At 33.3% G+C, this 26,762-nt stretch overlaps 1 protein-coding gene across 2 annotated transcripts in view; it reads left to right on the top strand.

Annotated features, from left to right (window-relative positions):
* WDR17 (WD repeat domain 17) overlaps nucleotides 1-26,762 on the top strand; it is a 117,833-nt gene that overhangs the window by 75,158 nt on the left and 15,913 nt on the right. For both annotated transcript variants that reach the window (XR_004230404.1, XM_003773053.2), the window contains exons 14-23: nucleotides 1,133-1,282; nucleotides 1,364-1,494; nucleotides 1,849-1,974; nucleotides 3,407-3,562; nucleotides 5,469-5,533; nucleotides 10,403-10,535; nucleotides 11,812-11,903; nucleotides 17,296-17,395; nucleotides 18,056-18,195; nucleotides 22,764-22,875. Coding sequence is in view for 1 of the 2 variants with exons in the window: in XM_003773053.2 (XP_003773101.2) it covers nucleotides 1,133-1,282; nucleotides 1,364-1,494; nucleotides 1,849-1,974; nucleotides 3,407-3,562; nucleotides 5,469-5,533; nucleotides 10,403-10,535; nucleotides 11,812-11,903; nucleotides 17,296-17,395; nucleotides 18,056-18,195; nucleotides 22,764-22,875 (1,205 nt within the window). In the remaining variant the exon portion in view is untranslated. The remainder of the gene's footprint in view (nucleotides 1-1,132; nucleotides 1,283-1,363; nucleotides 1,495-1,848; nucleotides 1,975-3,406; nucleotides 3,563-5,468; nucleotides 5,534-10,402; nucleotides 10,536-11,811; nucleotides 11,904-17,295; nucleotides 17,396-18,055; nucleotides 18,196-22,763; nucleotides 22,876-26,762) is intronic.

The following is a 26,762-nucleotide window of genomic DNA, read 5'->3' on the forward strand; positions in this document are numbered from 1 at the left end:
TGAACTATCTCATATTAGGAACAGGAAACTAGATCACTAACCATATCCAAATCAATGGCCCTAAATTCTTTCTGGGAGAATTCAGTGGGTATATTGGGGTTCTAAGAATATCTGCTTTGAGAAACCTAGCCCATGATGATTTGATTGCTAGGCATTTGATTGAAGTAATGGGGAAAAGAAAGGGTAAGCCTCCTTCAGTTTCTCCAAATTTAGAATTAATGCTCTTCAATTACATATTCATCTCACAGATCTTAACTTGCTTTCGACCATTACTTGATACAATCATATACATTTTGTAATCATTTAATAAATCATGCTAAACCATCCAGTTGACACATTTTTATCTAGAGTGGTAATATTCATTTCCCTTTAAAAATAGCTTTATAATTTTGAAAATCATGTCTTACATTTCTTTATTTACACAAAACCCTTTAGTTTCAATCATATTGTAGTGGGTTCCCCCCTTCCCCCAGAAATAAAGCAGAGAAAAATATTGAGATTCTTTCAATGAATTAGTTTGTATTTGGGCCTTATAGAAGAATAGTCCCTTGAATAATTTTTGGTAGTGCTGTATTTGTTTATGGCTCTTAGGTAATCAAGAACTCAGCTAGAGAAAAGTGAGAAATAGGAATAATTATTCTGATTGCAGCCACCAGTGAAGGATTTGGGTGAGCTATATAGAGCAACTGCCTCCCTAGTTGAATGATTCTCTTAGTAACTTTCTGGACAGCTAGAAAATGTATGTTGCTATGACAGTGCTAATATGAATATAAACCTGAATTGCAACATTCCATTCTGCAAATCTTCCTAACTTATAAATAAATAGCCATTCCCAACAACCAAGGATGGTTTTGCAAAAACAGGACAAAAAGCATTTACTATGCCAAGAGAAAAATACTGACTTTTGTCCACAAATATAAACATCCTTCTATTCTTGCTTATTGGAATACAGACATTAGACAATTCTGTGCAGTATGTAAGAAAAATGAATTTAGGACTATTTCTGAATTCAGTCCTTAATTATTCATAGTATTTTTACATCAAGTTTAATTTTGTTAGATTTATACATAAAATGTAAATTTTATGATATATTGTTGCTTTAGATTAAATAGTTTTAAATCTTTCCATTTAGGGTTAACGTGCCATCCAAGTCGTCCCTTTACTATGGCATCTTGCTCCCGGGATTCCACAGTGAGACTCTGGTCATTAATAGCTTTAATCACTCCTCTACAAATAAACATCCTAGCAGATAGATCTTGGGAACAAATCATTGGGAACACTGGTACTGAACTTATACAAATTTTATATTCTCTTAGCTTATATTTTGCAAGGGTTTTTCTTACTCATTGAGTTTCTACTCCAGATCGTGCTATGGAATCAGGTGCACCACCTCTCTTGTGTGGGAAAGTATCAAGAGATATTAAACAAGAAGTAGAAAAACTAACAAGTAATCTTCGAGGGAAAAAACTCAAATGGTTTTCAGAATGCTTATCAGTGAGTATTGTATAACTTTAGTATGAACTTTTTGCTACAGTTAGCAACCATGGACCTTTTTTTTTCCTTTTTGTTTTATATTTATTGAGTAGTAGAGAATAATGGAATGAGTTCAGCACTGAGAATCAGGAGACCTCATTTTAAATTTGTAGACAAATCACATTAAGTTCTTTAAGCATCAATTTCTTAAGGAGTCATATAAATCATATTACTTGTATTATATACCTCCTAGGAGTCCTATGGGAAATTCTTTGTAAACTTTTTTGGACGATATAAATGAGAATTATGATTGGTGGTATTTTTAAAAACCCTTAAATTCACTAGTGTATATCTGATGTATATTTTCACCTCTAGCCACCAGGAGGCAGCAAAAATTTATGGGACCTAGTTGCAGTAATACAAGGACAAGATGATAGCTTACTTCCCCAGGACTACTCCAAAGGAATTATGCATATGAAACATCTGGTTAGATTTAAAACTGTAAGTAAAGCAAACAAACAAGTCTGCTGCTCTGCATGACACTGGCTGGAGTTGGGGGAAAACTCTTCATAGGCAGGCATAAAAAGAAAAAAGTTGCTAAGATTTGTTCATGTTCTCTTGAGCCATTCTCTAGACTCAGAAATGTTATAAACACTGCAGTGAGTGAGTTAATATTCACTCATCTTCTATTTGGTACATCATTATATTCTACATCTTTCATCAGTGATGTAGGTCCATGAGCAATTATCTAGCTCATCTAGCTCACATCTAAGTAGCATTTCCCTCTACAATGTTTCCAACAAATTTCTTTGAAAGTTTTTCAATGATGGAAGACTCGCTGCTTCTCTAAGTAGAGCATTATTACGTTTGGAAAACTCTGTTAGGAAGTCTTCCCTATAACATCTCTTTTTGGAACTCTATGCTTCCTTCCCCTATTGTAGCCTAAGATTGCATTAGCTATTTGGGGCATCATGTGGCATTGCTGATTATCTGTGAAAGGAAAAAATGAAGTAAGTAAAGCACAGACTAATCTATCCTCATAAATAAGTTTTCTGTAGTACTGTTCCTGAAGCCTTTAATATAAGAAAATACCCTGAATTCCTTTAGCCTCATAGTTCATTAAATAATTATAAAGTTGCTACATTAACCTCACATTTTAGCATTAAAGTCCTTTTCAGGGGTTTGGCTTCTTTTGGGCATATTAAAATTCTAGGTTGAAACTTACTTATTGGGGTTTGCTTGTACCTGGCCTGAACTTAACCACCACCATAATAACTTAGCCACACATCTCTGGATACACCTAATTTTGAGTCCCCAAAACAGGGATGTTGTGTTTGTGTACAATGGAAATATATCATTACTTAAAATTGTTATTTAGAGTTTAAGGTCAATAAACAAGATATGTTATATGATTTTTAAAGTTGCTTAGTGATTCAGAGAAGGGAAAAATGGTCTACAAAGACAGAATCCTTAAACTGGTGATTCATCTCATAAATACAGTGGTATTAGTCACAACAAAGACTGGATGAGGAAATTGTTGGCTCATTACAAACCACTTTGGGATGGATAACTCAAAATATATTGGCTATTTAGAGTGGGTGAATAATTTTTGCATTTGAAAGACAAAATACTTTTCATCTTTTGATCCAAAAAGTATAATTTAGCCCCTTGCTTTTGTAACTGCAATTTTATTTTGTACCTAGGTATTATTAAAATTTTCATCTTTTTCCCTCTGTCCCCAGAAAATCTTAATTCTACTTTTTCTTAACTTTTGAGATAGTGTCAGTAACAGCTTTAATTCATAGATATTTAAAAATAGACTTCATACTTCCATTAGTTAAAGCTTGTTTGGTTGGGGGTTTTGTCCTTCTTGTATTTTTATTATTTTCTATTTGTAATCACAGAATTCACTAAATAATTTCCTTTTTTCCAGTCCAAAGCTCAAGAACTAACAAAGGTCAAGATGTCCAAGTTTGGAGGTGGTATTGGTACACCTAGTAAGGATGAACGCCTGAAGGAAGCTGCTGAGATACACTTGAGAATAGGGCACATTCAAAGATACTGTGAGCTTATGGTTGAACTTGGAGAGGTAAGATGCCTCAAAGCAAGTAAGACAACTGAGAGCTTTATAAATTGCATTTACTAAACTTATATAGTAATTTCAGATTAAAAATCATATGAAAACATACATATCTGTACAAAGAGAGTACAAGTTTGGAAGTAGAATTAATTAAATTGCTTAAATACTTTGTCACACACATACACACACACACACACACACACACACACAGAGTGGTCTGTTTCTACCATTTCATATCTAACATTATAATACTTTTGGAAGAAGTTAATGCAGAGCTAAGACAAAACATATGGGTAGTTAGAGGATGATTATCTCTAGATGATCACTTCTTTTCTCTCGTCTCCTAGAGAATTATATTTATTATATAAGAAATATTTGAAATTTAGAGGTATCATTCTTTGGTGGGATTCAATACAAAAGCTAACTTTTCTTATTTGTTCTGGAGGGAAGTAGTTCCAGGGTAATACTAACAGCTGAACTTCAAATAACAAGATAAAGCATTTCTGCCAAAAAGTATCAATTGAAAGGTTCTCAGAAATTAAACTATCATAATTCTGATGCTATAGAACAAACTTAAAAACTTTTTGTGATGGTCATGTTCACAGTTTATCATTATGATAAATGGTTTTTGTTGTGTGTGTTTTTTTTAACTGAAAGTTCCAAAGTATTATACATTTATATATATGCGCGCGTACACGCACGCACACACACACACACACATTCATATACTTACATACACAGAGATGTGTAAGATTTTTAAATTTATTTTATCTCTGTCAATCTCAAAGTTGAACAATGATTTCTTATTTTAAATTAGTATAGTGAAAACTTTTAAGAAAATACTAAATTTAGAAAAGCATCCAGTTTAGCTATAATCCTAACAAATTACTCCCCAACTTTAGTGTTTGAAAGTATCTGAGCAATTAAGTCTTAGGTACCTAGGTTATTATGAGGATCACTTTTTTTGTATAAAAGTAATTCCGTGTCAAGGAGGAAATAGAAAAAAATGATAGAAAATAAAGTTTTCACCAGATATAATTTATCTAATTTAGAATCACAATTATTTTATCTTTTTTTTTTTTTTTTTTTTTGGTAAGGCAATTGAGGTTAAGTGACTTGCCCAGGGTTACATAGCTAGTAAATGTTAAGTGTCTGAGGCTGGATTTGATCCACTGCATCATTTAGCTTCCCCAATTCACATTTTAAATGGCTACCTTATCTAGGCATCTACTGAAAGATCCCATTTTTCTGCTTGACATTTGGGTTAAGTACATCATGAGATCCAAAAGCTTCAAAATCCTAGGTATTTTTGTCCTTAGTCCTTTAAAAATAATTGTGCACACTCACATACTTAGCATTTTTTTCTTTGTTCTGAATAGTTTAAAGAAAGGTAAATTCTTCTCATTTAATAGCTAGCAAACATATTCTTAGGAAACGCTTCAAAAGTTTGTAATGCAAAAGAAAAATAAATCCTAGTGCATGATTTTCTTAATTTTTTCCACATTTATATTTATCTAGTTAAGGACTTAAAACCTTAAAGCAAAGCACTTGACAATTCTATCTCATTTTATTCTCACAACTCTGAGAATAGTGCTATAATTATATTCATTTTGAAGGTGAAAAAAACTGCAGCAGATAGAGATTAGGATACTTGCCTAGATCACACAGCTAGTAAGAATATGATAAAACTCATGTTTTCTTTACTTCTATATTAATATTTGTTTGTTTCACTGTTAACAGACCATTCAAAGAAAAAAGGAAACTTTTCTATACATAAAATGAAACAGAGGCATAAAAAATATCTTTGAATTAATGCTTTGAAAATTTCTATTGCTTTGGAAAGTGAAAAAATACTTAATTTAAGAGTGAAATGTGACTGTAATCAGTATAGTCATGATGTGTTTTTCTGTTCTAGTGGGACAAAGCATTATCAGTTGCACCAGGGGTCTCAATGAAATATTGGAAGAAGTTAATGCAGAGGTAAGACAAAATGTATGGGTAGTTAGCATATGGTCATTTCTAGATTATCATTTCTTTTCTCTCCTATCTTCAAAAGAATTATATCTATTATATGACAGATATTTGAAATTTAGATGTATCATTCTCTGATGGAGTTCAGGATAAAAGCTAACTTTTCTTATTTGTTTTGGAGGGAAGTAACTGCATTTTAAACTTGTAGGGTAACATTGTTTTTTAGATAGATATTAATCTTCCCAATAGTGAGGACAACAGTTAACTTTTAATCTTAAACTTCTTATCTTGCCTTTCTTACCACATTTACTACACAAAAAGCAATCATGTAGTAAGCAAACATTTATCAGAGAAAAAAGATAGTTGAGAAAAACCATATCTATTAGTTTAAATAATAAAATGTGTAAGGGGGGTAGGCAACTTGGAAACAAAATGAAATTTTAACTCAACTAGGGAGAGAATCATTTCATGTAAATCAATTCTTAGTGGTCTCTGGATGGCTTCTCTATTCCTGAAGTTTTTCATTCAATCAGCAATCATTTCCCTCTACTCATATGCCGAATCAAATCACAGAATTAGGGGACCACTAAGTCTGTATAGAGGTACAGCTACATTCATATATTAAGAAAGCTGCAAATGAAAAACTAAAAATGATGGATTTTGAATTTTCTTTCAGGTTTGATTACTATGATCATTCTATTTTTACAACTTCCTATTTTAACAAATGATTTACCCTCACTAGGACTCAGGTTTGTCATTTGTAAAAGGAGGGAATCTTAGAATCATGGATTTGAAAGCTGGAAGGTATTTTAAAGACTATTTAGTGTAACTCCTCCATTTTATACATTAAGAAACTCAGATTTGTAGAGATTAAGTGACTTATCTTGAGTCATACAGCCATTGCCAGTAGTGGGATTTGAATCCATTCCCCATGATTCCAAGTATCCTATCTATCCACTTTTAAAAATATTTCAAAAGTGATGCTTTGAACCCAGTTCCCCTGCCTCCAACTTTAGACCTATTTCACTGCCACAACTTCCAAGAAACTTCCCATGACCTTCCCAAAAGCAATGATTTTTTTTTTCCTGTTCTGGGTGGTTATTATGAATAATAGCTACTTGGGTTTACATCTTATTCTCCACTCCAATTAGCCTGCATCCCTAAGCTAAACTTCATATTTTCCCCCAAACTCAATGTAATATATTACATAGGAATTTAATGAATGCTGATTTTATTGAACTCCTGAAAGAAGGAGCTTTAAGATCTAGCACTTTCCTTTTTCTTGCTATTATTGCTATTATTTGGTTCTTGACTTTGTCATCAGTCCTCAGCAGATTCTCCAGTAGTTGTGAAGGAGCAAAAGAGGAGGCAAAACTTAACTTGGGTGCAGTGCTAAGGAGGCTATGGCTTTATGGAATATTTTTTGTGTCATATGGAGATTTGGATTGGCCATCTTCTCTTTCCGCACTGATAAAGGACTCAATCAAAAGTAGGATTTCTCCATAGATAAGTGCAGTTAAAATTATTTTCTATTCAGTGAACTTGCATTTATTCCCTCCTTCCCCCACATCCTGTCTTGAGAATGGCTGGCACAATTAATAGCTCTTCCAACAGTACATTAATGTGCTGTTTTCCTACTGACCCTCTAACATCAGTCATTTATGTTTCTGTCAACTTTATATGGTTTATATATGGTAGAATCTCAAAGTTGCTTTTATTTACATTTATCTATTAGCAATTAAAATATTTTTGTAATATGGCTATAGCTAAGTTGGATTTCTTCCCTTGAGAACTGCCTATTCATAATTTTTGACCACTTAGCAATGAGAGAGTGGCTCTTTTTGTCATAAATCTGAATAATTCTTTATATAATTTGAAAATGAGATGTTCATCAGAGAAACATGCTGCAGAAGTTTTTTTTTTTCTCTTCTGAATTAACAACTCATTAATCTTATCTGCATTGTTTTTGTTGGTACAAAACTTTTTACATTGTATGTAACCAAAATCATGTATTTTATCTGTTGTGAATTCTTTCTATTACTTGTTTGGTCATGAACTCTTCCCCAGCCATAGATGCAAAAAGTAATTTCTTTTTTGTTCTTCTAATTAGTTTATTATGTGACTTTTTATAGCTAGATCAGGAATATGAAAAAGTCAAGGTAGCAATTATATTCTACCTTGATTAGATATAGATAATTATATCTATTATAATTATCTATTAATTATAGATAGTTAAGATAATAACAAATAAGTTATTAAGATTATGAATTAATTAAAATAATTACAATTATCTCATTTATTAAGATAATAACAAAACCTGACTAGATTAAAAGAGATAAAAAGGAAAACTACATTTTGCTCAAAAGTTCTCAAAAGTGATGAATTAATGCCAATATTTGACATATCCACTAAATGGCATTGCATATAAATATTTAAAGGAAAAACTAAATGAGTTACAGAGTGAAACAGACAGTAAAAACTATAATAGTGAGGGACCTCAATATACTTCTTTTTGAGCTAGACCAAATTGAAAATTAAAAAGAAATTAAGAGATCTGAATAAAATTTTAGAAAATCTAGATATGGTAGTTCTCTGGCAATTACTAGATAGGAATAGAAAAAACTATACATGTTTTTTATCTGCACATGGCATCTTTATAAAAATTTATTATGTATTAAAGTATAAAAACTCTATAAATGCAGAAGAGCAGAAAAATAGCTAAAACTTACTGGCCATAAAGCAATAAAATAACATTCAACATAGGACCATTGAAGAAAGGATTAAAAATTAATTTGAGAAAACTAGCTATAGGACTTGTGGGTCAGAGAACAAATCAGAGAGAGGATACAGAATTTCATTAACATAACAACAGCAAGGAGATAACATATCAAAAAATTTGGGGGATACAACCAAAATGTATATCATGAAACACTTTTTATCATCAAAAGAGAAAAAACAGATTAACAAATTGCTTATGCAACTAAAAAACTAGAAAATCAGTGTATTTTAAAAATAGATTAAAAACAAAAAGAAATCTTGAAAATCAAAGAAAAGATTAATAAAAATTTCAAAATAGAATTTAAAAAATAGAGGTAGCAACTTTTTAAAAAAGGATAAGTTAGATAAGCCATAAGGTAAGTTGATATTTTTCAAAGATGGATAAAGTTTTAAGGATAAATCAAAGAATATAATTTTAGGACATAAATTTAACTTTTTTCATTTTCAATATGGTTATATAATTACATATAACTAACATTTTCAAAACTGGAGAGGAACTTCAGATGATTCTGCTCAAACCATTCCCAGAGCTCAGTGTTTTCTTTCCTGGAGCCAGCCCAGGAAATTGAACCTTATTTAAACTTCTCTGAGGTTTAAATTCTATGTCCAAATAAGCCAAGTACCCAAACTGTAAGATTATTTATATAGTTTAACTAATTGGATTACAAAATTTGATCAATGTATACAGCTGTGACCACTACTTAAAAATTGGTACAAAGGTTTCTTGGGCAGCTAGTTATTAGGACCTCATTGATCCATCATTTATCCTTGTGGAATTGAGGAAGTGAGAGAAAAGTGAAGTCCAAAGAACTACCCCAGGGATCATCACTTGTTCTTGGGTTCATTTTGAAAATAAATACCCACTCTATAAACTCCCCCTCCCCAAATTATCTCTGGTATTCAGTCTTCCTGTCTCTTTTCTTCATAGAATATAATAGAATATATTGATGCAATAAAAGGATTTTCATGAAACCAATTCCCTTCCCATGCTAGAATCCAGTGTCCTAACAAGATTTTTAAGGATAGTAATAAATCTATTTAGTGAGACTTGTAACCTTTGTTCACCACCCTTATTTATGAATTGTAGTTACACACCTCTAAGGCACAAGTAAGGAATAATTTTTTCTACCATGGGTCGTTGATCTGCAAAAAATTTTTAGGCCTCCTCCAAATTTTTTTTTTTTAAAAAGTAAAGACTAGACACAAAATCTTTAGTTGTTGGTTGCCATGGCAATGAAAAGATTACTACCCACTTCACTATTACCATACTTGACATAACTGTGATGAAGGCTATAAGGAACAGAAGCTCTTATTTACAGTTGAATGCTGCTGCCACAGGCTTGTTTTAAGTAAAATCCCTAAGATTACAGTGTCTCGGGGTCTTCAGTCCTTAGCTACAAAACTGAACAACTCACTTATCTCCAGTGAACTGAAGGACAAGTTAGTGGAGGGCATTTTCATTATAGGACAGCTTTTTTCTTTCATCAATAAGAAACATTTAAAGTATTTATCATTCCTCTTTTGTGTCTTAGGCATAACTAGGGGAAAGTGAGCTATCATTTGGAGTTTTCATTCCATTTTCTAAATGGCCTAGATGTTAGTTCAAGAATATCACTATGCTGTTGATTTGTATGATTTTTGGGGGGGAGGTTATAGAGTGGGTATTTTTTTCAAAATGAAACCAAGACATTGATTACTCAGCTGAGACCATATTTCTCACGTGAATATAATTTTGATGGGGACAAAAGGGAAGAAGTTTCCAGAATAAAGTTTTTTCTTTAAATTCCTATTCAAAAAGTTCAGAAACCTCATGTGGGCATCCAAATATATCTTAGTTGACCTGTGAATCTCTCTTCTACAGAAAAAGTGAGTGTGTTTTAATGTAAGAACATGGGGAAATTTCCATTCTGACAATTCCTTGAGTGAGCATGATCACACACTTTGTCTGACCCTCAATTTCTTTCTCTGTGAAATAGGGATAATAATACCAACAAAACTTGTTAGTGCCACATGAGATAATGTATGCAAAATTATTTTGGAGCCCTTGGGGCTTTATATTATTGTTAAAGTTTTGTAACTGGAATATTTGTTTTTTATCAGGAGAGCAGAGCAATTAATCCTGGAAGTAAATGATGATGTCATTCCATATTGCATAGCTACTGGGGATGTGAAAAAGCTACTTAATTTTTTTACTTCAAGAGGTCAACTTAAAGAAGCCCTACTTATTGCACAGGTATGACAAAAAACTAATATAACTTTCTTACAATATGATAGAGTTTGTGATTATTTTAGGAAGTAGAAAACTGGATTTTAAAAAATTACAAGTATGTATATATACAACATAAATATGTTATATGTGTGTGTGTGATATATCTGCACATATTTATTATACCCACATAGAGTTTTTGGAATAAACTTTTTTAAAAATAATCATTTCCTTAAAATTGTTTCTGCTGGTAAAATATAGGCTTATTAATGTTTTTGCTACCGATAACTTTTGAAAGATAACTTCTCTCCTTTCTGAGAAGCATCATGGCATGAGAGTAGAGAGGCAGCCATAAAATCAGGATGATCTAGTTCAAGTTCAGTCTTTTTTTTTTTTTTTTACAGTAATAGCAATGTTGTTTTAAGAACAGTTTTGAGCAAATAAGTCATTTTGACTAAATACCCAAATTAACTATAAAGGACATATGAAAAAAAATGCTATCTACATCAAGAGAAAAAAACCTGATAAATAGAAGAAAGTATATTATGTAAACATATATACTTGTGTGTGTCTAATGATAGCCAACTCTAGGGCAGGCCAAGGGCTGTGGGGAAAAGAAGAAAAAATTATATAATAATTTTGTTGTATATTTGAAAGGAATTACATGATCTGTATAGTATATTTGCAGTTCTATGTCCAATTATCTTTTTATTGTATTATGTTATAGAAATGCTTACTTTATTCCATAAATTAAAAATAAAAATTTTTAAAGGAAATAATAAGTTAAAATTTACCAGTCTCTTGCCTGATTTATTGAATAGAATTTGCCCTGTATACACATTTGAGGGTTTATCTATTTTTTTTTTTTTTTGCTAAGGCAATTGGGGTTAAATGACTTGCCCAGGGTCACACAGCTAGGACGTGTTGAGTATCTGATGCAAGATTTGAACTCCGGTCCTCTTGCAAGTCCAGTCTTTTATGAATTAAATGAATATATATGCAATATGAATTAAATGAATCTGAATAAGAGATTTAAACTGACAGTGCCTCAAAGTACCTCTAAGCCTATATAGAAAGGTTACTGATAAGTTGTGGACCTATGCAGTAAATGGTTTTTACTGTCAGTGACATAACAGATCTGGTCTCCAAAAAACTCTCTATATATCCTAATAGAATTCCACATTGTTGAATGTGTTTCAAATAAGTTGTTACATACTAATGTATTACATTTTATATTACTTAATTCTAAAATGAAATTGTCTGAAAACTGAAAACAGTTTTACCAGTGTTAATTTAATTCTAGGCTGCTTGTGAGGGAAATATACAGATTCCACAAGTATCTATACATAATGAATCTTCATATTCTGATGCAAATAACATGGATGATTACAATGAGTGAGTAATACACACATATATATATATATATATACACATATGTAGTATTAGTTGTTGTTGTTGCCATTTGTTATTTCCTGGTTCTGGCCTTCACTCTGTTACTCATACAGAGAAGGGGGATGACTTGTACAATCCATTATAATTTTCTCTTTCATTTAGGCCTTTTGCAAAAACCTATAAGGGAAAAGGAATGAAACAGTCTATACACATCTCTAAGCTGCTTTTTGGAAAGCTAAAGATAATGAGGAAAGAAGGAAGTAGGGAATTTGAAAAATATATGAAGGACTTGGGATTAAAAAGGAAGTAATTGTAGTTTTAAAAATTGGGATTCTGCCATTTCATTGTAAAAATGGAAATTTTAGTTATAAAATGGGAATCCAAATAGGGTTTTTCAACTCTGACATCCAATAGCCCACCCTATTCCTTTTTCTCTCCATTCTATCATCATTGCTACCACCATTGCTACTACTCATAGGATAACAGAACTTGAGTATGAAGGTACCTCCAGTCTAACCCATTCATTTTACATATAAGCAAACTGAGACCTGGGGAGATTGACATTGCTGAAGCAATAAGTATCCTGCAGATGTAGGGGTGTGCTAGATCCACTTCCTCAGGGATGTATTTTGAAATTTTTAGTGTAAGCATTTATATTGTGGAAATCTGCAACACTATTAACTATTATTAGGATTTGATTTATTGTTTTGTTATTTTGTCTAGTCTTAAATTGGTGGAAAATGATAACAATACAAAGTTAACTTAAAAATATATACTTTTGGAGAGCCATTAAGTAGCCCACCACTGAAACATGAACATTCATCACTTGCTCTATTTACTTGGTCTGGATTCTCTAAGTATTATGAATCTTGAATTAGAGAGTCATCTAACCTTTTGTATTTTGTAGTTGAGGAAATTGTGATGCCTTGGCCAACATCACCCCGGGAATACATTCTGCCTTTCCGCTCTTAACAATTAGGTTTTTGTGGCTATAATTACTCAGATTTCCTAGGAGAGTCCTAATTTCAATCATTGTGACCAATAACAAATCCATCCTATGTTAGGGCTTCATAAAGTTTAAATCAACCTCATATTTGGGAACATGGTACAATCCCCAAACAAACTGCTCCTATGTAACCTTATCAATTTCAAGGAAATGTGATTGTGTTTTTTAGAAATGCGTTTTTCTTTAGATGCTGACCTGATGGTTCCCAAATATTTTATAGTTGAAAAACAAAACTTTTTTTTTAAACAAAACTTCAGCAGAGCCTTTGTCTTACAATCTTTTAAGAATAAATAGATGCTTATTATGAATATGTTATAAATATGAATCAAATGACATAGACTTGATTAAAAAAAGAAAGAAAAGATCCCTGTTTTAAGTACTTCTTTGCCTTGCTTTAAAAAAAGAACTCTGAGAAAGGGACCTCCCTCTCATCTTTTTTATGCTGCCTGCTCATTCAAGATGCACAGAATCTAATATGAAAAGAAGCATTTATTTCCAAAACTTGTGTGGGAAGATTCCTGGATGAAATCTTTCAAGGAAGAAATATATTAGGGGAAGTTAGGAATTGCCAGAAAAGGTGCTGAGGTCCAGAACACTTGGCTCTGGGCTTACAGAATTGGTTCAGTCTTTGTTATGACCCCTCAAATCACATTACTTTGCTTTTTCTAACTCTGAATGGCTTTTAGGAAATCTCGAAATACATCTCAAAAAATAACTTATGCCCGTGTCTCTCATGTGGGGAAATGGGTCATAGATGCCATATAAACAGAATAACAGTTTTTATTCTGTTCCACAGAAAATGGAAAAACAAAATTAAGCATTTTGCTCATTAATAGTCAATAAGATGCTTCTTCTCTTTTTATTGTTTTATCTATCTTTCCCTGAGAGCTGAAGAAGGGCATTTCTTGGCATTGGGCCTTGGCCCAATAGTTGAAACTTCCTATGGAAAGGAAATGAATCTGAGGTTGTTATGGAGGTAATTCCCTTATGTTGTATCATTTCAGAAATACATTCAGGTTTTGAGTTTCCTAGCATTAGACCTAGAAAACCATCAATTAATATCTACATTGAATTATATTTTTATTTCTTTTGTTAGAGATTTCTCAATTACATTATCATCTGATTAGAGAGTCATGTTAGCTGCATGGGGCCTGCAGACTGTGGATTTGACATCTTTTGATGTGAACTCATAAGATCTGGGTTTGAAGTCTAACTCTCCTATTTTGCTGCTTATGGGACAGGACCTTGAGAATGGTGTCTAACCTCTTGAGGCTTAAATTTTATCTGTAAAATGAAGCACTAGACTAGATACTTTTTAATATCTCTTCTCTTTTTCCTTTTATGGGCTTTGTGATCAAGCCTTATTCTTGCTAGAATTTGTGGCAAAAGAACATTGACAGAAGATAAAAATATCTGAATCTAAGAAAACTTTCCTTGCATATCCATTCCTTAGTTATCTTAAAGGACTCCATAGGAATTGTTATATTTTAATGAACCAAAAAGCAAAAGTTTCAGTGGCTCTTTATTGCCTTTAAAATAAAATACAAAATTTTCTCTTTGGTATTAAAAACCCTTCATGATCTGACTTCATTCTGTCTTCATGAGGAAATTGAAGCAGACATGGTAAAGTGACTTGTCCAGGGTCACACAGCTAGTGTCAGAAGATAGATTTAAATTCTGGAAGAACTCATCTTCCTGACTCTAGGCTGGCACTCTACTTACTGTGCCACCCAAATGCCAGGGCTATGCCAGAAATTCTGGAACCCTATCAGGTAGGAATAAAAAAGAGCTAAAATATAACATATGGGAAGAAATAAGACTTGGAAGTCAGAGCACGGATCATGTTTTATGTTTTATGTTTCTGATGAGGTCTAGATTTTGGGGTTCCCGGTCAGGGAACCAAAATGATGAGCTTAGGGTTCCTGATGGTCAGGGAGTTAAATGATGAGGTTGGTGGCAGGTTTGGGGTTCAGGGAACCAAATGAAGAGGTTTGGCTCCCCTAAATCACTTTAGGGTTTGGCACAGGGTTGGGAGTTGTGGGAACCCTCTTCTTGTGGTACAGAGGTCCTTCATAAAGGAATTTAAGAACCTGACAAGACAGACTGATAAAAAGAAATTTATTATAGGCATTGGTTAAGTCAGCCTTTGCTATGCATGAATAGAAAGGCTGAATTCCTTAGTGGCAAGGTACCAGCAGAGAAGTAAAGTCTTGTTAGGGAAATAGATGAGGGAGATAGAGGGTAATGCTGAAAGAAAATATTATTTCAGCAGGCAGAGATTTCTTTGGCATAGCATGGCATGTTAGGTCCTCTGCCAAAGACTGAGTTTAAAATTGGCTCTTTTTATAATAGAAGGTGTTTCTTCAATTCAATAGGGTTGGAATTCTCCAGCTCCGGACTCAACCAGCCCCACCTAGATAACAGAATGAAGCTGTTTGTCCTCGGGCAGGGTTTTTTACAGAGGCCAAGATTCAAGGAGATTTTCTCCTTGAAGGAATTTTAGAGAGTTTTGGGGCTCCCTCGTCATTTCTATTTGTATCCCAATTACTTCACATAGTAAGTGCTTATTGCTGATTTATTTAGTCATTGTCTATTCCTCAGTGTCTACCATAGTACTCTGCACACAGTAAATATTTAATATTTATTGTTGAATGAAGAACAAGATTTAAGATTAAAATGTTTGCAAAGTAATTATATGTCCCAGTTAATGGTGGGGTTTTATAGATGTCATGCAGCAGGAAGCCCTGCTTCTCTGGATTTCCAGCAATTAGGATTTTACCTCAGCATAAGCTCCTAAAATGGGGGTATGGGTGGAATTTTTGTACCTGGGGCAAATAGCACAAGCATGAACATCACTGAATACAAGTTTAATTGGGAAGGAGTAGAGATAGAAACTCCAGAATAAGCATGTTCTTAGGATACCATCCCTATGAAAAAAAAGACCAGATTACTATTTAGTACCTTAACACTTACTTATGAGTCATAATTAATTGTTTCTTCATAGCTATATATATGTCTCTGTGTTTATATATCTACTATATCTAGTTATATCTATATTTACCTACATAGATATAGATATTTAAGGTTGGTTACTGGAACCTGAGAGATAAGTTTTAGAGAAAACATATAGATGTTTTGGGTAGGGACCTGAAAAAAAGCTTGAAGACAACTTCCCCAAACCCTCTGAACATTTAAGAATTTAGTCTAATTTCTTGATTTTTACAAAGAAAGAAAGTGAATCCCCAGAGAAGGGAAGTTACTTATTCAAGGTTTATTACTTATTATTACAAGAGATTCATGAAACTCTTGTTGAAATTGAGGTTGAATTGAGATAGTCATATGAAACTCAAATTTCATAGACTGCACTTGTTAGAAACTAGAAGCAACTTTGTCCAGCTCCTTCATTTTATAGAAAAGTAAAGAAAGACCTAGAGTTTGTTTCATGGCAGCAATTTGAACCTAGTTTTCATGAGTCCCAGGCCAGTACTCTTTTTGCCAAATTGTTGAAATTTGGCTTTCCTTGAAGGCAGAAGGACACTAACCCTCCAAAGCAGTGACTCCTGATTTCCTGACTAAAGCAGTGAAGCAAGGAAGGAGCCCCTTAGTCCTTGTAGGAACAGCCTAACCTCCTGCTTTCCACAACTTCAATCCCTCTTTTTCCTCCAAAAAGTTAGGAAATTGCTGGGGGGAGGTAAAGATTTAAAGATAAAGTCTCAGGAAGGGATAGGGGAATCAGAAGTATTTTCAGGAAGCCATGGCTCTCTATTTTATCTGTGGAAATAATTCTAGGATCCTTGAAATGCTCTACTCTGCCCTTTGCAGGATGGTCCTGGTCAATAAAATGAAGGAATCTCCAAAACAATAAAGAAAATTACTTTTGCTTTCCCTTTGATTATTTGATTACCAACTCTACATCTATCCTATATCCTCCCCTTATCCATCAACTTCTTCCTTGGTAGGAATATTTTAGAGGCAATAATAAGAACACTTATTAATGGCCCCTAAAATTTCTGCACTCTAGGACAAATTCCCTGACTCATGATCCATCTTGAGTACTGTTCTGCTTACAGAAACCTACTTAATCGTCTACCTGCTCATATTGCATACATTTTGGTACAGAGGAAAAAATCACTGAACTTCAAGTCAGGAAGCTAAGTTTGAGTCCATCCTCTGGTACTCAACCATGTGGAGGGACCTCAAACAAGTCCCTTCATTTATGTAAGTTTCAGTTGTTTTATCTAGCTTGTGGGGAAACTCTTCTGTCCACCTTAAAGTGTTATATTGCCTATTTTTAGCTATCCAAAGATTATTTTTAATGACCTATGAGAATGGAAGATGGCTTATTTCTGTGCTTGTGTTAAAGTATTTATGGTTTTTGTTTTTCTCCAGTCTCTTACAGACAGTCAGTAAAGAACTAGCAGAATGGTATTTCCAAGATGGCCGAGCAGTGTTGGCAGCATGTTGTTATCTGGCTATAGATAATATTGAGGTACAACATTTGTGCATTTCTTTATATAAATTAAAGGCCAGTAGCTCTTTTTGATATAAAATGTAATAGTGCTCAGGAAAAATGTTGTTTTAAATTTATTTTATATAGAAAGGAACTATTTAGTACATTATACTTAAGTTCACATTTGAATAATCCTCACTGCTTGATTTATGAAAATATGAACTTTTTCAATTAATTTATCAAATTAAAATAAAAATTATCTTAACTGAATAACAATTTTTCTTGATATTTAAACTATTAATATGAAATTAATTTTTGAGCTATTTGAACTTTTGGTATCAAATAGTACATAAAAATAAACTATTCCTAATAATTCCTAATAAAAAGTTAACAATAAACATATTTTGAGAGGGCCTGTTATTAATTATAAAAATAACAATACCAGTAGTACCTTAGAGTAATCTGCCTCTGACACTAAAATCTGTGGCTATATACTTTCCTTAGTTCCCTTTTTTCAATCTGTTTCTTTAAAGAATGTAGCTGATCTCATTTAGTTTATAAGGACTATATGACCCCCTGGTTTAATGAGATTGACATTTTTGTGAATATAACTTGTACAAAAGGTGGCAGGGAAGGGTGAAAAATGAACTTGGTTGGCATCTATGTTACACTGAAGATAATATTTTCTTACTGAACCAGCTTGCTATGGCATACCTGATTCGTGGAAATGAACTTGAATTGGCTGTCAGTGTGGGCACTGTCTTAGGAGAGAAGGCAGCACCAGCAACCCATTATGCCTTACAATTACTAGCAAGAAAGTGCATGACAATTACAACATGGTAAGGATTTCTAAATTTCAAGAATTTTCATCAAATCTTGTCAAGTATTTCTTTAAAAAAAATAATAATTGTTAGGTGCTTTGGATAATAAATACGTGGAAGAATCTGGGTTCCTTTCTTCACACACACAAAAAAAGAATATGTGAAAGAATTGACCAAAAATCAGAATGAAATAAAAGTAAGATGATCAGAATGAGCTATGATGTTAAAATAATGAGAACTTCTTGGTGTACATTATATTATAATCAAGCAGCTCCATTCTCTAATAGCAACAAATATCAAGAGCACCACTCTATCTTGAATCAGATCTCCTAGAGTTATTCTACTTAAAAGCTACCATCTTTCAGAGGACCAGTAGCATGTGAGGTTGTCCCATAATCAATCTTTATTAACACCCATCTGACAATACAGTCATTGAATGTTAGTTGTCCCTTGAGATTATAATAGTTATTTAGTGGCCACAGCCTATCCCAAGCACAGAAACAAACCAATTTATATTAGTTACCTCTCAGTAATTATTCCTTTAGGTAGCAGTTATTCCAAATTAAAAGTAAACATATCTCCTGAAAAAAAGAAAAATATTGTTAGCCAAAAAATTGGTAGAAGTGATATTAAAAATGAAAGATCTATAAAGCTAAGCCAAATGTATCAAAAATATTAACTCTTCCTTTTCATAGGTACCCCAAAATTCTACTTCCATTTCTCTCATATTTTGTACCCTTCCCTTTACTCATATGGGTACCACCCAGCTTGAGACTCTCCTCTCTTCTTACCTAGATTATTCCAATAGTTTATTTGCTTTTTGTGTTTTCCCTTTCCACTATATACTACATGTAACTGTGAAAAGACAGGGTTGCTTATGCTAGTCTTCTACTCAGGAAACTCCAGTATTATTACCCCATGATCTAATACAAATTTCTTTGGCTTTTAGAGTTATTTGGAACCTTGTCCCACCTACTTTTTTGGGGGGTGGGAGGGAAGGGGAGGCAATTGGAGGTAAGTGACTTGGACAGGGTCATAACAGCTTGTAAGTGCCAAAAGCCAGGTTTGAATTAGGTCTTATTGACTCCAAGTCTGATACTCTATTCACTATACCACACAGCTGTCTCCCCACTCTCAATATTTTTAGCTTACTTATATATTACTTTACTTTCTCCTAATCTCTGCCTCTTAGAATTCCTCATATTCATCAATATTCATCTCAAACTCCCTTGTATGTGTATTGATCCATCCAAATGCTAATACCTTGCCAGTAAAATGATATTAAGATTTTGTATAATATGTAAATTTTGTTTCCCTGATAGGATAGAAGCTCCTTGAGGGCAACAACTGTTTTATTTTGTCTTTATATCCTCAGTACCTGAAATGTAAAGGTACTTAATATAGATGCTCATGGATTAATTGAGTCTCAAAAATCCCTTCTAATTCTCCAGTTGTATTTTATGTCACAGTAATGTATATATATTTTCTGAGAAGAGTTGAAAATAGAAGCATTTATTTAGAATCAGAGTAATTTCCATTGAGCAACTATAATCTTTGTAGCTTCTGAAAGAGGCTAGATGATGAAAATATACTTTTAGATTAGTCTTCACATAATAGAATATAAGAATATAAGTTTAATCATTATTAATAAATAAAAGTATGTGTTTTTTTCCATTTAGGGTTTAAAATGAAAAATTTGATTCCTCTGGGTATTCATTGCTATTTTAACATCTCCCTTTTAGCTTTCCATTTCTTGGATACAGGTATTTTATAATTTTATAAAGCTGCCATTTAACATTGAAAAACACAGTTTTACATTATTGAAAGAAATTCATGAATTATTATTTTTCTTACTATACCAAACTGCAAAGTAATGAGGCTGTTTCCAGTGTCACACATGAAAACAAATCCTATTACTTCATAGCCAAACCTTGTCTAATAAATTACTTTGAATTATATATAATTAAAAAAAAATACCCAGTATATTCTGAGAATAAAAATTAGGTGTTTTAATTCTTTGTGTAGTCTTTAATAGATCAGTAGTAATTTATCATTGGTATATATATATATATATATATATGAAATTATCTTAAAGTAAGTCAGTTTAAAACTTAAAGTACAATTATAAGCCTTATAAACCTCACCTTAAGAAATAATTATAAGTAAATTTCATTGTGCCAGTGGCTTTACAAGCTTGGGTAGGAGAGTAGGAGGAGAGAATCTGCAAGCCTAAGACATTTAATATAAATTCCAATTTCCCCTTTAACTCTAAATAATACAGATCATTTATAAAATAATATACCTTAAATGAGTTTAGTTAAAATATACAAAATACCTTAAATGAGTTTAGTAAAACTTATTTCGCTAATAAGTTCTTCGTTTCAGTGGGAAATTTACAAAAAAGTACAATTTCTCTTTCATTAAACTCATGTGTTGCCCATAAAAATCTTCTTAAATTATTGTAATGATTATGGTAACAACAGGTCAACAAGCAATGTGGGAAAAATTTGAATCCCAACATATCATATCCCACTGAAAAAGCTTCAAGTATGGGCTTAACAACAGGCAATGTGGCTGGTATCTGAAGAATATCATCCCCAGTGTTGGAGAAGCTCATCACTAGACTAGCTACAGGGTGATAACTTTGTCAATAAAGGCCATCCAACTATACTAGCTAGTGGTAACTTTGTCAATAAGAGCAATAAGTTCTGAGTATGCTAGTGGAGCCAAAGCTCTAGCAAGTCCTGCTGAGCTTGAGCTGAAAAGCTTCAAGTAAGGAAGAATTTGAACTATTCAAGGACCAACTTAACCACTGACTATCAGTGTAGAATGGCTTAACCCAAAAGTTTTTCCCCAAGGGGATTATATGTTTTTCCACATTAACTCAAGAAGATCTTCTACTAAACCATGGATACAGTTATAATCTGCATCTATGGAAAGAGTACCCACACTGGTAATCACAAATCTAATTAAGTATTTGAAGTTTCAAAGTAAAGAATGATACTATTTTATTAGTTTAGAATGAAGATTCTTAGCTGGAGTCTGGGAATAGATTTTAGGGGTTCTGTGAATTTCAAAAAAAATTGAACAACCATATTTCAATTTAATTTTTTCCTTAGTAATCCTTGATGAGGTTTAGGTTTTTGGGGTTCACTTTTTCAGGGAACCAAATGATGAGGTCTAGATTTAGGGAACCAAAATGAGATTAGGGTTTCTGGTGTCAGGGAGTTAAATAATGTCTAGTATCAGGTTTGGGGTTCAGGGAACCAAATAGAGAGGTTTGACTCCCCTACATCCTCTTGGGATTTGGCACAAGGATAGGAAGTTTGGGGGAACCCCCTTCTGGTGGTACAGAGATTCTCTATAAAGGAATTTACAAACCCAAAAACCTAGATTGATAAAAGAGGTTTATTATTGGCATTGGGAAGTCAGCCTAAGTAAAGTTTCAAGTAGAGAAATCCTAATAGAGAGGCGTAAAATCTTGTTAGGGAAATAGGTGAGGATAAAGAGAGGGTAGTACTGGAAGAGAATATTATTCCAGTGGACAGAGGTTTCCTTGTCATAGCATGACATGGCATGGCATGGCATGTTAGGATCTCTGCAAAGAAATGAGTTTTTAATTGCTGTTTTTATAAGGAAGTCTTTGGTTGCATTCCAAGGCCTGCTCCCCCTCCTGATGAAGCTGGTGGGTGGAATTGGAATTGAATAGAAAATTTTCAATTGAATAGGGTTGGTATCTCCAGCCCCACCCAGACACCACAGTGAAGCTGCTTGTCCTCAGGTGGGGGTCCCTTCAGACACAGGGTTTGAGAATCTCTTCTTCGGGGAGTTTTAGAGAGTTTCGGGTTCCTTCTTCAATCCTAAGCATTTTATTTAATTCATTTGAAAACATTATTTTGAGCAGGGTTAATCCACAGGCTTCATTCACTTTCTGTCAAAAGTGTCTATGACACAAAAGGGTTAAGAATTCCTGGTTTGAAATACTGTAAGATTCTGTTGTTTATAGATACAATGTTTTATTAATATAAAATTATAATTTCACAATATTAATAATTTCATATACCATAACATTGAACAGTCTTCAAACTACCTCTTTCATAGGACATTATTATTCAAATAGTTTTGAGCTTTAAAAGTTTCCTTTTCTTCATTTACTATTAAGTCTGCATATCAAATAATAAACAAAATAGGAACCAGGAAGAGAAGGAAAAGCAAAGAACCAGAAAAAAAAAATTATCTTTGTATAAATTTGTATTCAACTTATTATGTTAATTATGCACATTTCTAAAACTATTATATCCTTTCTTTAATAGCTGAAAACTTTCACATTGTGACTTACGAGGTTGCATTTTAAAAAGTCTATTTAAAATTGTAAATCTCTCAAACTAGTTTTGTATTTTAATCTACTAATAAATTTATGTATCTAATTTTGATGATGATGCTCTAAGATTCAATGTAAAATTACTGTTTTTATGTAAACAGATATGCAAGAAATATTAAAAATGTTACAATTTTGAAAATTTTAGAAACATTATATTCAGATTTTCCTGAATAACTCCCCCCCCCCCCTTTTGTCATTTGAATAGGGATTTGGCAACAGACCTTCTCTTGAGGATACCTAATAATGAGCTACACTTAGTAAAAATTTGTGCTTTCTACTCAGGATGTACTGAAGAGATAAATGACCTACATGAGAAGGTATGTTTTCTTGTTGAGTTGTTTCAGTCATATCCCATTCTCTGTGACCCTATTTGGGTAATTCTTAGCAAAGATACTAGAGTGGTTTGCCATTTCCTTCTTCAGCTCATTTTACATATGAGGAACTGAGGCAAATAGGGTTAAATGATATGCACAGGGTTGTGTGGGACAGCATTCCTTACCCAAATTAAAATCAGAGACTCTCGAGGTAAAAAGCAAAAAAGGATTTATTATGATCTCTTGAGAAAGGGCAACTTCCAACAGACAAGGTGTCAGTAGAGGAGTGCAAAGCGCAGATTTAAAAACACAAGATTATATAAACCCTAACCAGAAGCTCCCACCCTGTCTTTTCATCTTTTTTTCCCATTAGCTGGGGAGTTCTAATTTACACAGAGCTCAGAAACAAAAACTACTAGTCAATATCACACTTTTTACTGTATTAGGTACTTAAATGCTAATGAAACGTTGGTGGGGAGTGGAAACAAGAGGGGAATGTGTAAGTTTATCTAAGATAATTGTTCAGTAATCTGCAGATTGAATACCTGCAGCTTTTAGCTATAACTCAACTTGTTATTGCAAAGTCTCTAGTCACAATTAAGGCATAGGCCAAGGCCATATTCTTGTGAGAGGTCTTCACTCAGTTTATCCCATTCAGAGTCACACAGCTAGTAAATGTCTGATATCAAATTTGAACTCAGGTCCTCCTGACTCCTGGCCTGGAATTCTATCCACTGTGCCACCTAGCTGCCCTATGAGAAGATAAACTAATGAGAATAAATATTTTTGGATGGACACAGAGGCTGCTATGTTTTAATTTCTCTTTGTACTTAAGAAACTTTAGCATATAAAGAAATAAATCAGTGATCCTAATCTGATGAGAATATTTTTCTTTTAATTATATTGACAATTAGAAGTAGAACAAGAGCTTATATAACATAATAGGTAGATAACTGGCTTCAAGACAGGAAAAGTTTGGTTTAACTTCTGCCTAATACCCACTGGCTATCTGGGGGTGTCTCTTACCGTTTAGTGTCCCTATGCTACTCTCTAAGCCAATTAATTGCTGAATAAGTTGCCCATTTGTATTGGTAAAGGAAGTTTCCATACTGGGATTTCCTTATGCCATTGAAATTATACATCCTTATAGATACATCTTCAGTTCTTTAACTGAATAAGCCTTCATGCACATGTCAGGCAGGGCTCACACCTATTCTATTTAGGGAGATCTGATATGGGGCTAAAATTTGCTTCCCTCCTTGTTTGAGGTCTATTCTCAGCTGCCCAGAATAAGCACTACTACACCACCTCAATACTTTTAGTGGATGCATATGCTCAGTGCTTATTCCAGCTGTGTACAGACTAAGCCATCCAAACTTCTCCAACAAAGTTCTTATTCATGCCCTCTCTGAAATCCACAAAAATGCCAAGCTTTCTCTAGGTCTTTGAATATTACCTGTGTACCAGCTTTGTAGGTGGGCTGTTTAGAGACTATCATTAATCCTCATTTCAACATACGACTGAAATCATTTCTGGAAGTACAAATCTTGTAAGCCACTTCTTGGTGCATATGAACAGAGATAATATGCATTCCAGGTATTTCTATCAAGTGTGTCTTCATTACTTTCTGGCAAACTGTTCTGTAAGAGCTTATAGTGTTTTATATATTAGTGTTTTATTAAATGAGTTTTTGTTTCAGGGAGAAACTTGGAATCATTGAGAGCACTATGGAATTTTCCAAGTTTAATCTAACCATTTTACTTATTCGTTTCTGGATCAAGATCATTGACCATCTGCATTGTCTGCCCCAAATGTACATATTGAAGGGATAGCTGTATATGGGCTGCTCATCCAGCTTTATATTAGATAGTATGGACCAGTAGTATCAAAATCAAATAGGAATAGATCCCTATGGCATATTGGCTTAACCAACTATAAATTAATATTATTTGTATTGTAATATATTTTTATTTATTTTGTGGAATATTTCCCAATTGCATTTTAAATTTGCTTCAGATTATATTTGGAGCAGTGAGTTTGACTGGTCTGGACAATGGACATTTTTCCTCCTTGCATTTCCAGATGGATCACTTCTATGCCATACTAAATTGTTGGAATATGACTTTTTGTCATATAAGGCTTCTATAGTACAACGTTTAAAATATTTGAAATCATCCTTGTAGCAGAAGGAATACTGCATTTGGAAGCAGAAAAATAGTGTTTAGTTTCTAGCTCTTCCACTTATCTATCTTTGTTTCCTCAATTGTGAAATGAAATGGTTAGATTATGTGACACTTAAGATTCAGTTTTTAATCTATAATCCTTTGCTTATTCCAACTCTATTTCTATAATCCTATGTCTATCTTAGTCTTCTGTTTCTTGTAGCTATCCTCATCATTTCTTCGATCCCTCAAATGACTTTAAGTCCTTTTTCCATCTTGATAATCTCCCTCTCTTACCATCCCCTCTCTTACCATCTTTGGTTCCCAGCATCCATCCTAAAATATTCATCATATCTAAATATGTTACAGTTGTGATCTAACTAGCAAGTAGTACAGTGAAAATTAACATCTTTTTCCTGAATTAGTGCTAATGCTGCCAAAGATCATGTTAGTTTTTTTTTTTTACTGAGTTATATTAAGCTTTTTTTACTGAGTTACATTAAGCTTATAGTCCATTAAAATAATCAGATATTATTCATATGAATTATATAGTATAGGCACATCTCCCACAAACTGTGATTTCACTGGAGCAAGAAACTTCTGGTAAGGAAATCTTTGTCAACCAATATAGGTGAGGAACTATTCTTCAGCTTTTAGACAAGAGTTATTTCTTTATTGATGCAATTTGCTTTTTAAAAATAGTACAGGAGGGGAGAATTCTGGGAAAGAGGCAGAGTTAGGTTGATAAATTTCAAGCTCTTCAGATTTCCCCCACAAACAGAACAAATTTGTGCCTTAGGACATAGACTGGTGAAAAATCAAGACTTAGGACAGAACTGAGCTCTTCCTGGAACAGCCCAAGAAGATCCAAAGACAGATGCTAGGCTGGGGATTAGCCAATGTGAAGTGCAAGTATCTACAGATGCTTAGCTCCCCAGAAATTCCAAGTGGGAATATCTGGGGCTAGCTGGGTTTGGGTGGAGACTCCGTGGGAACCACAAACAATTTCACTCTCCAGACTGTGTGCCTACTGGGGATCTGGATCTGGGAAGAGTGAGGAGCCTTAATTGATTAGGAACACCAGCCCAATGCAAAAACCCTGCCCTGGATTAGAAGAAACCAGCACACTACAGAGGCAAGGAGGGAGGGATGCTGCTGCTGGCTGAGGTCACTTGCAGGGAGAGGAGCTTTTGGTTTGGGGTTCCAGGTCAGAAGGGAGAGCTGAAGTGAAGCGTGAAGGCAGAAATACTATCCCCCACCCAACAGTTAGAGGTGTTTACACTAATACTTCTCATTTTAAAAAAAAAATGAACTAGTAAAGAAGAAAGAACCCAACCATAGAAACTTATTATGGGAATAGGTTACAGTCTTCAGAGGACACTGAAGTAAAAAAAAACAAAAACAAAAACAAAAACCTTCTTCTACCCCAAAGAGTTACATTAAATGGCTCCCTTTCCCAAAGAGAATTTATAGAAGTCAAAAAAGAATTTAAAAATCAAATGTGAAACATTGAGGAAAAACTAAAATAAGTAAATAAATAATGAAAACTATCCAGGAAAAACAAGAAGAATTTTTTTTTTAATTAACCAACTAGGAAAGGATATACAGAGTCTAAAAGACAAAAATAACTCTTTGAAAATTAGAATTAGGCAAGGGGAAGCCAGTAAAACTATAAAAGACAAAAAAATAACAAAACAGATTATAAAGAATGAAAAAAATATAACAGAA

Source organism: Sarcophilus harrisii, chromosome 6, assembly GCF_902635505.1.
Source record: "Sarcophilus harrisii chromosome 6, mSarHar1.11, whole genome shotgun sequence".
NCBI lineage: Eukaryota > Metazoa > Chordata > Mammalia > Dasyuromorphia > Dasyuridae > Sarcophilus > Sarcophilus harrisii.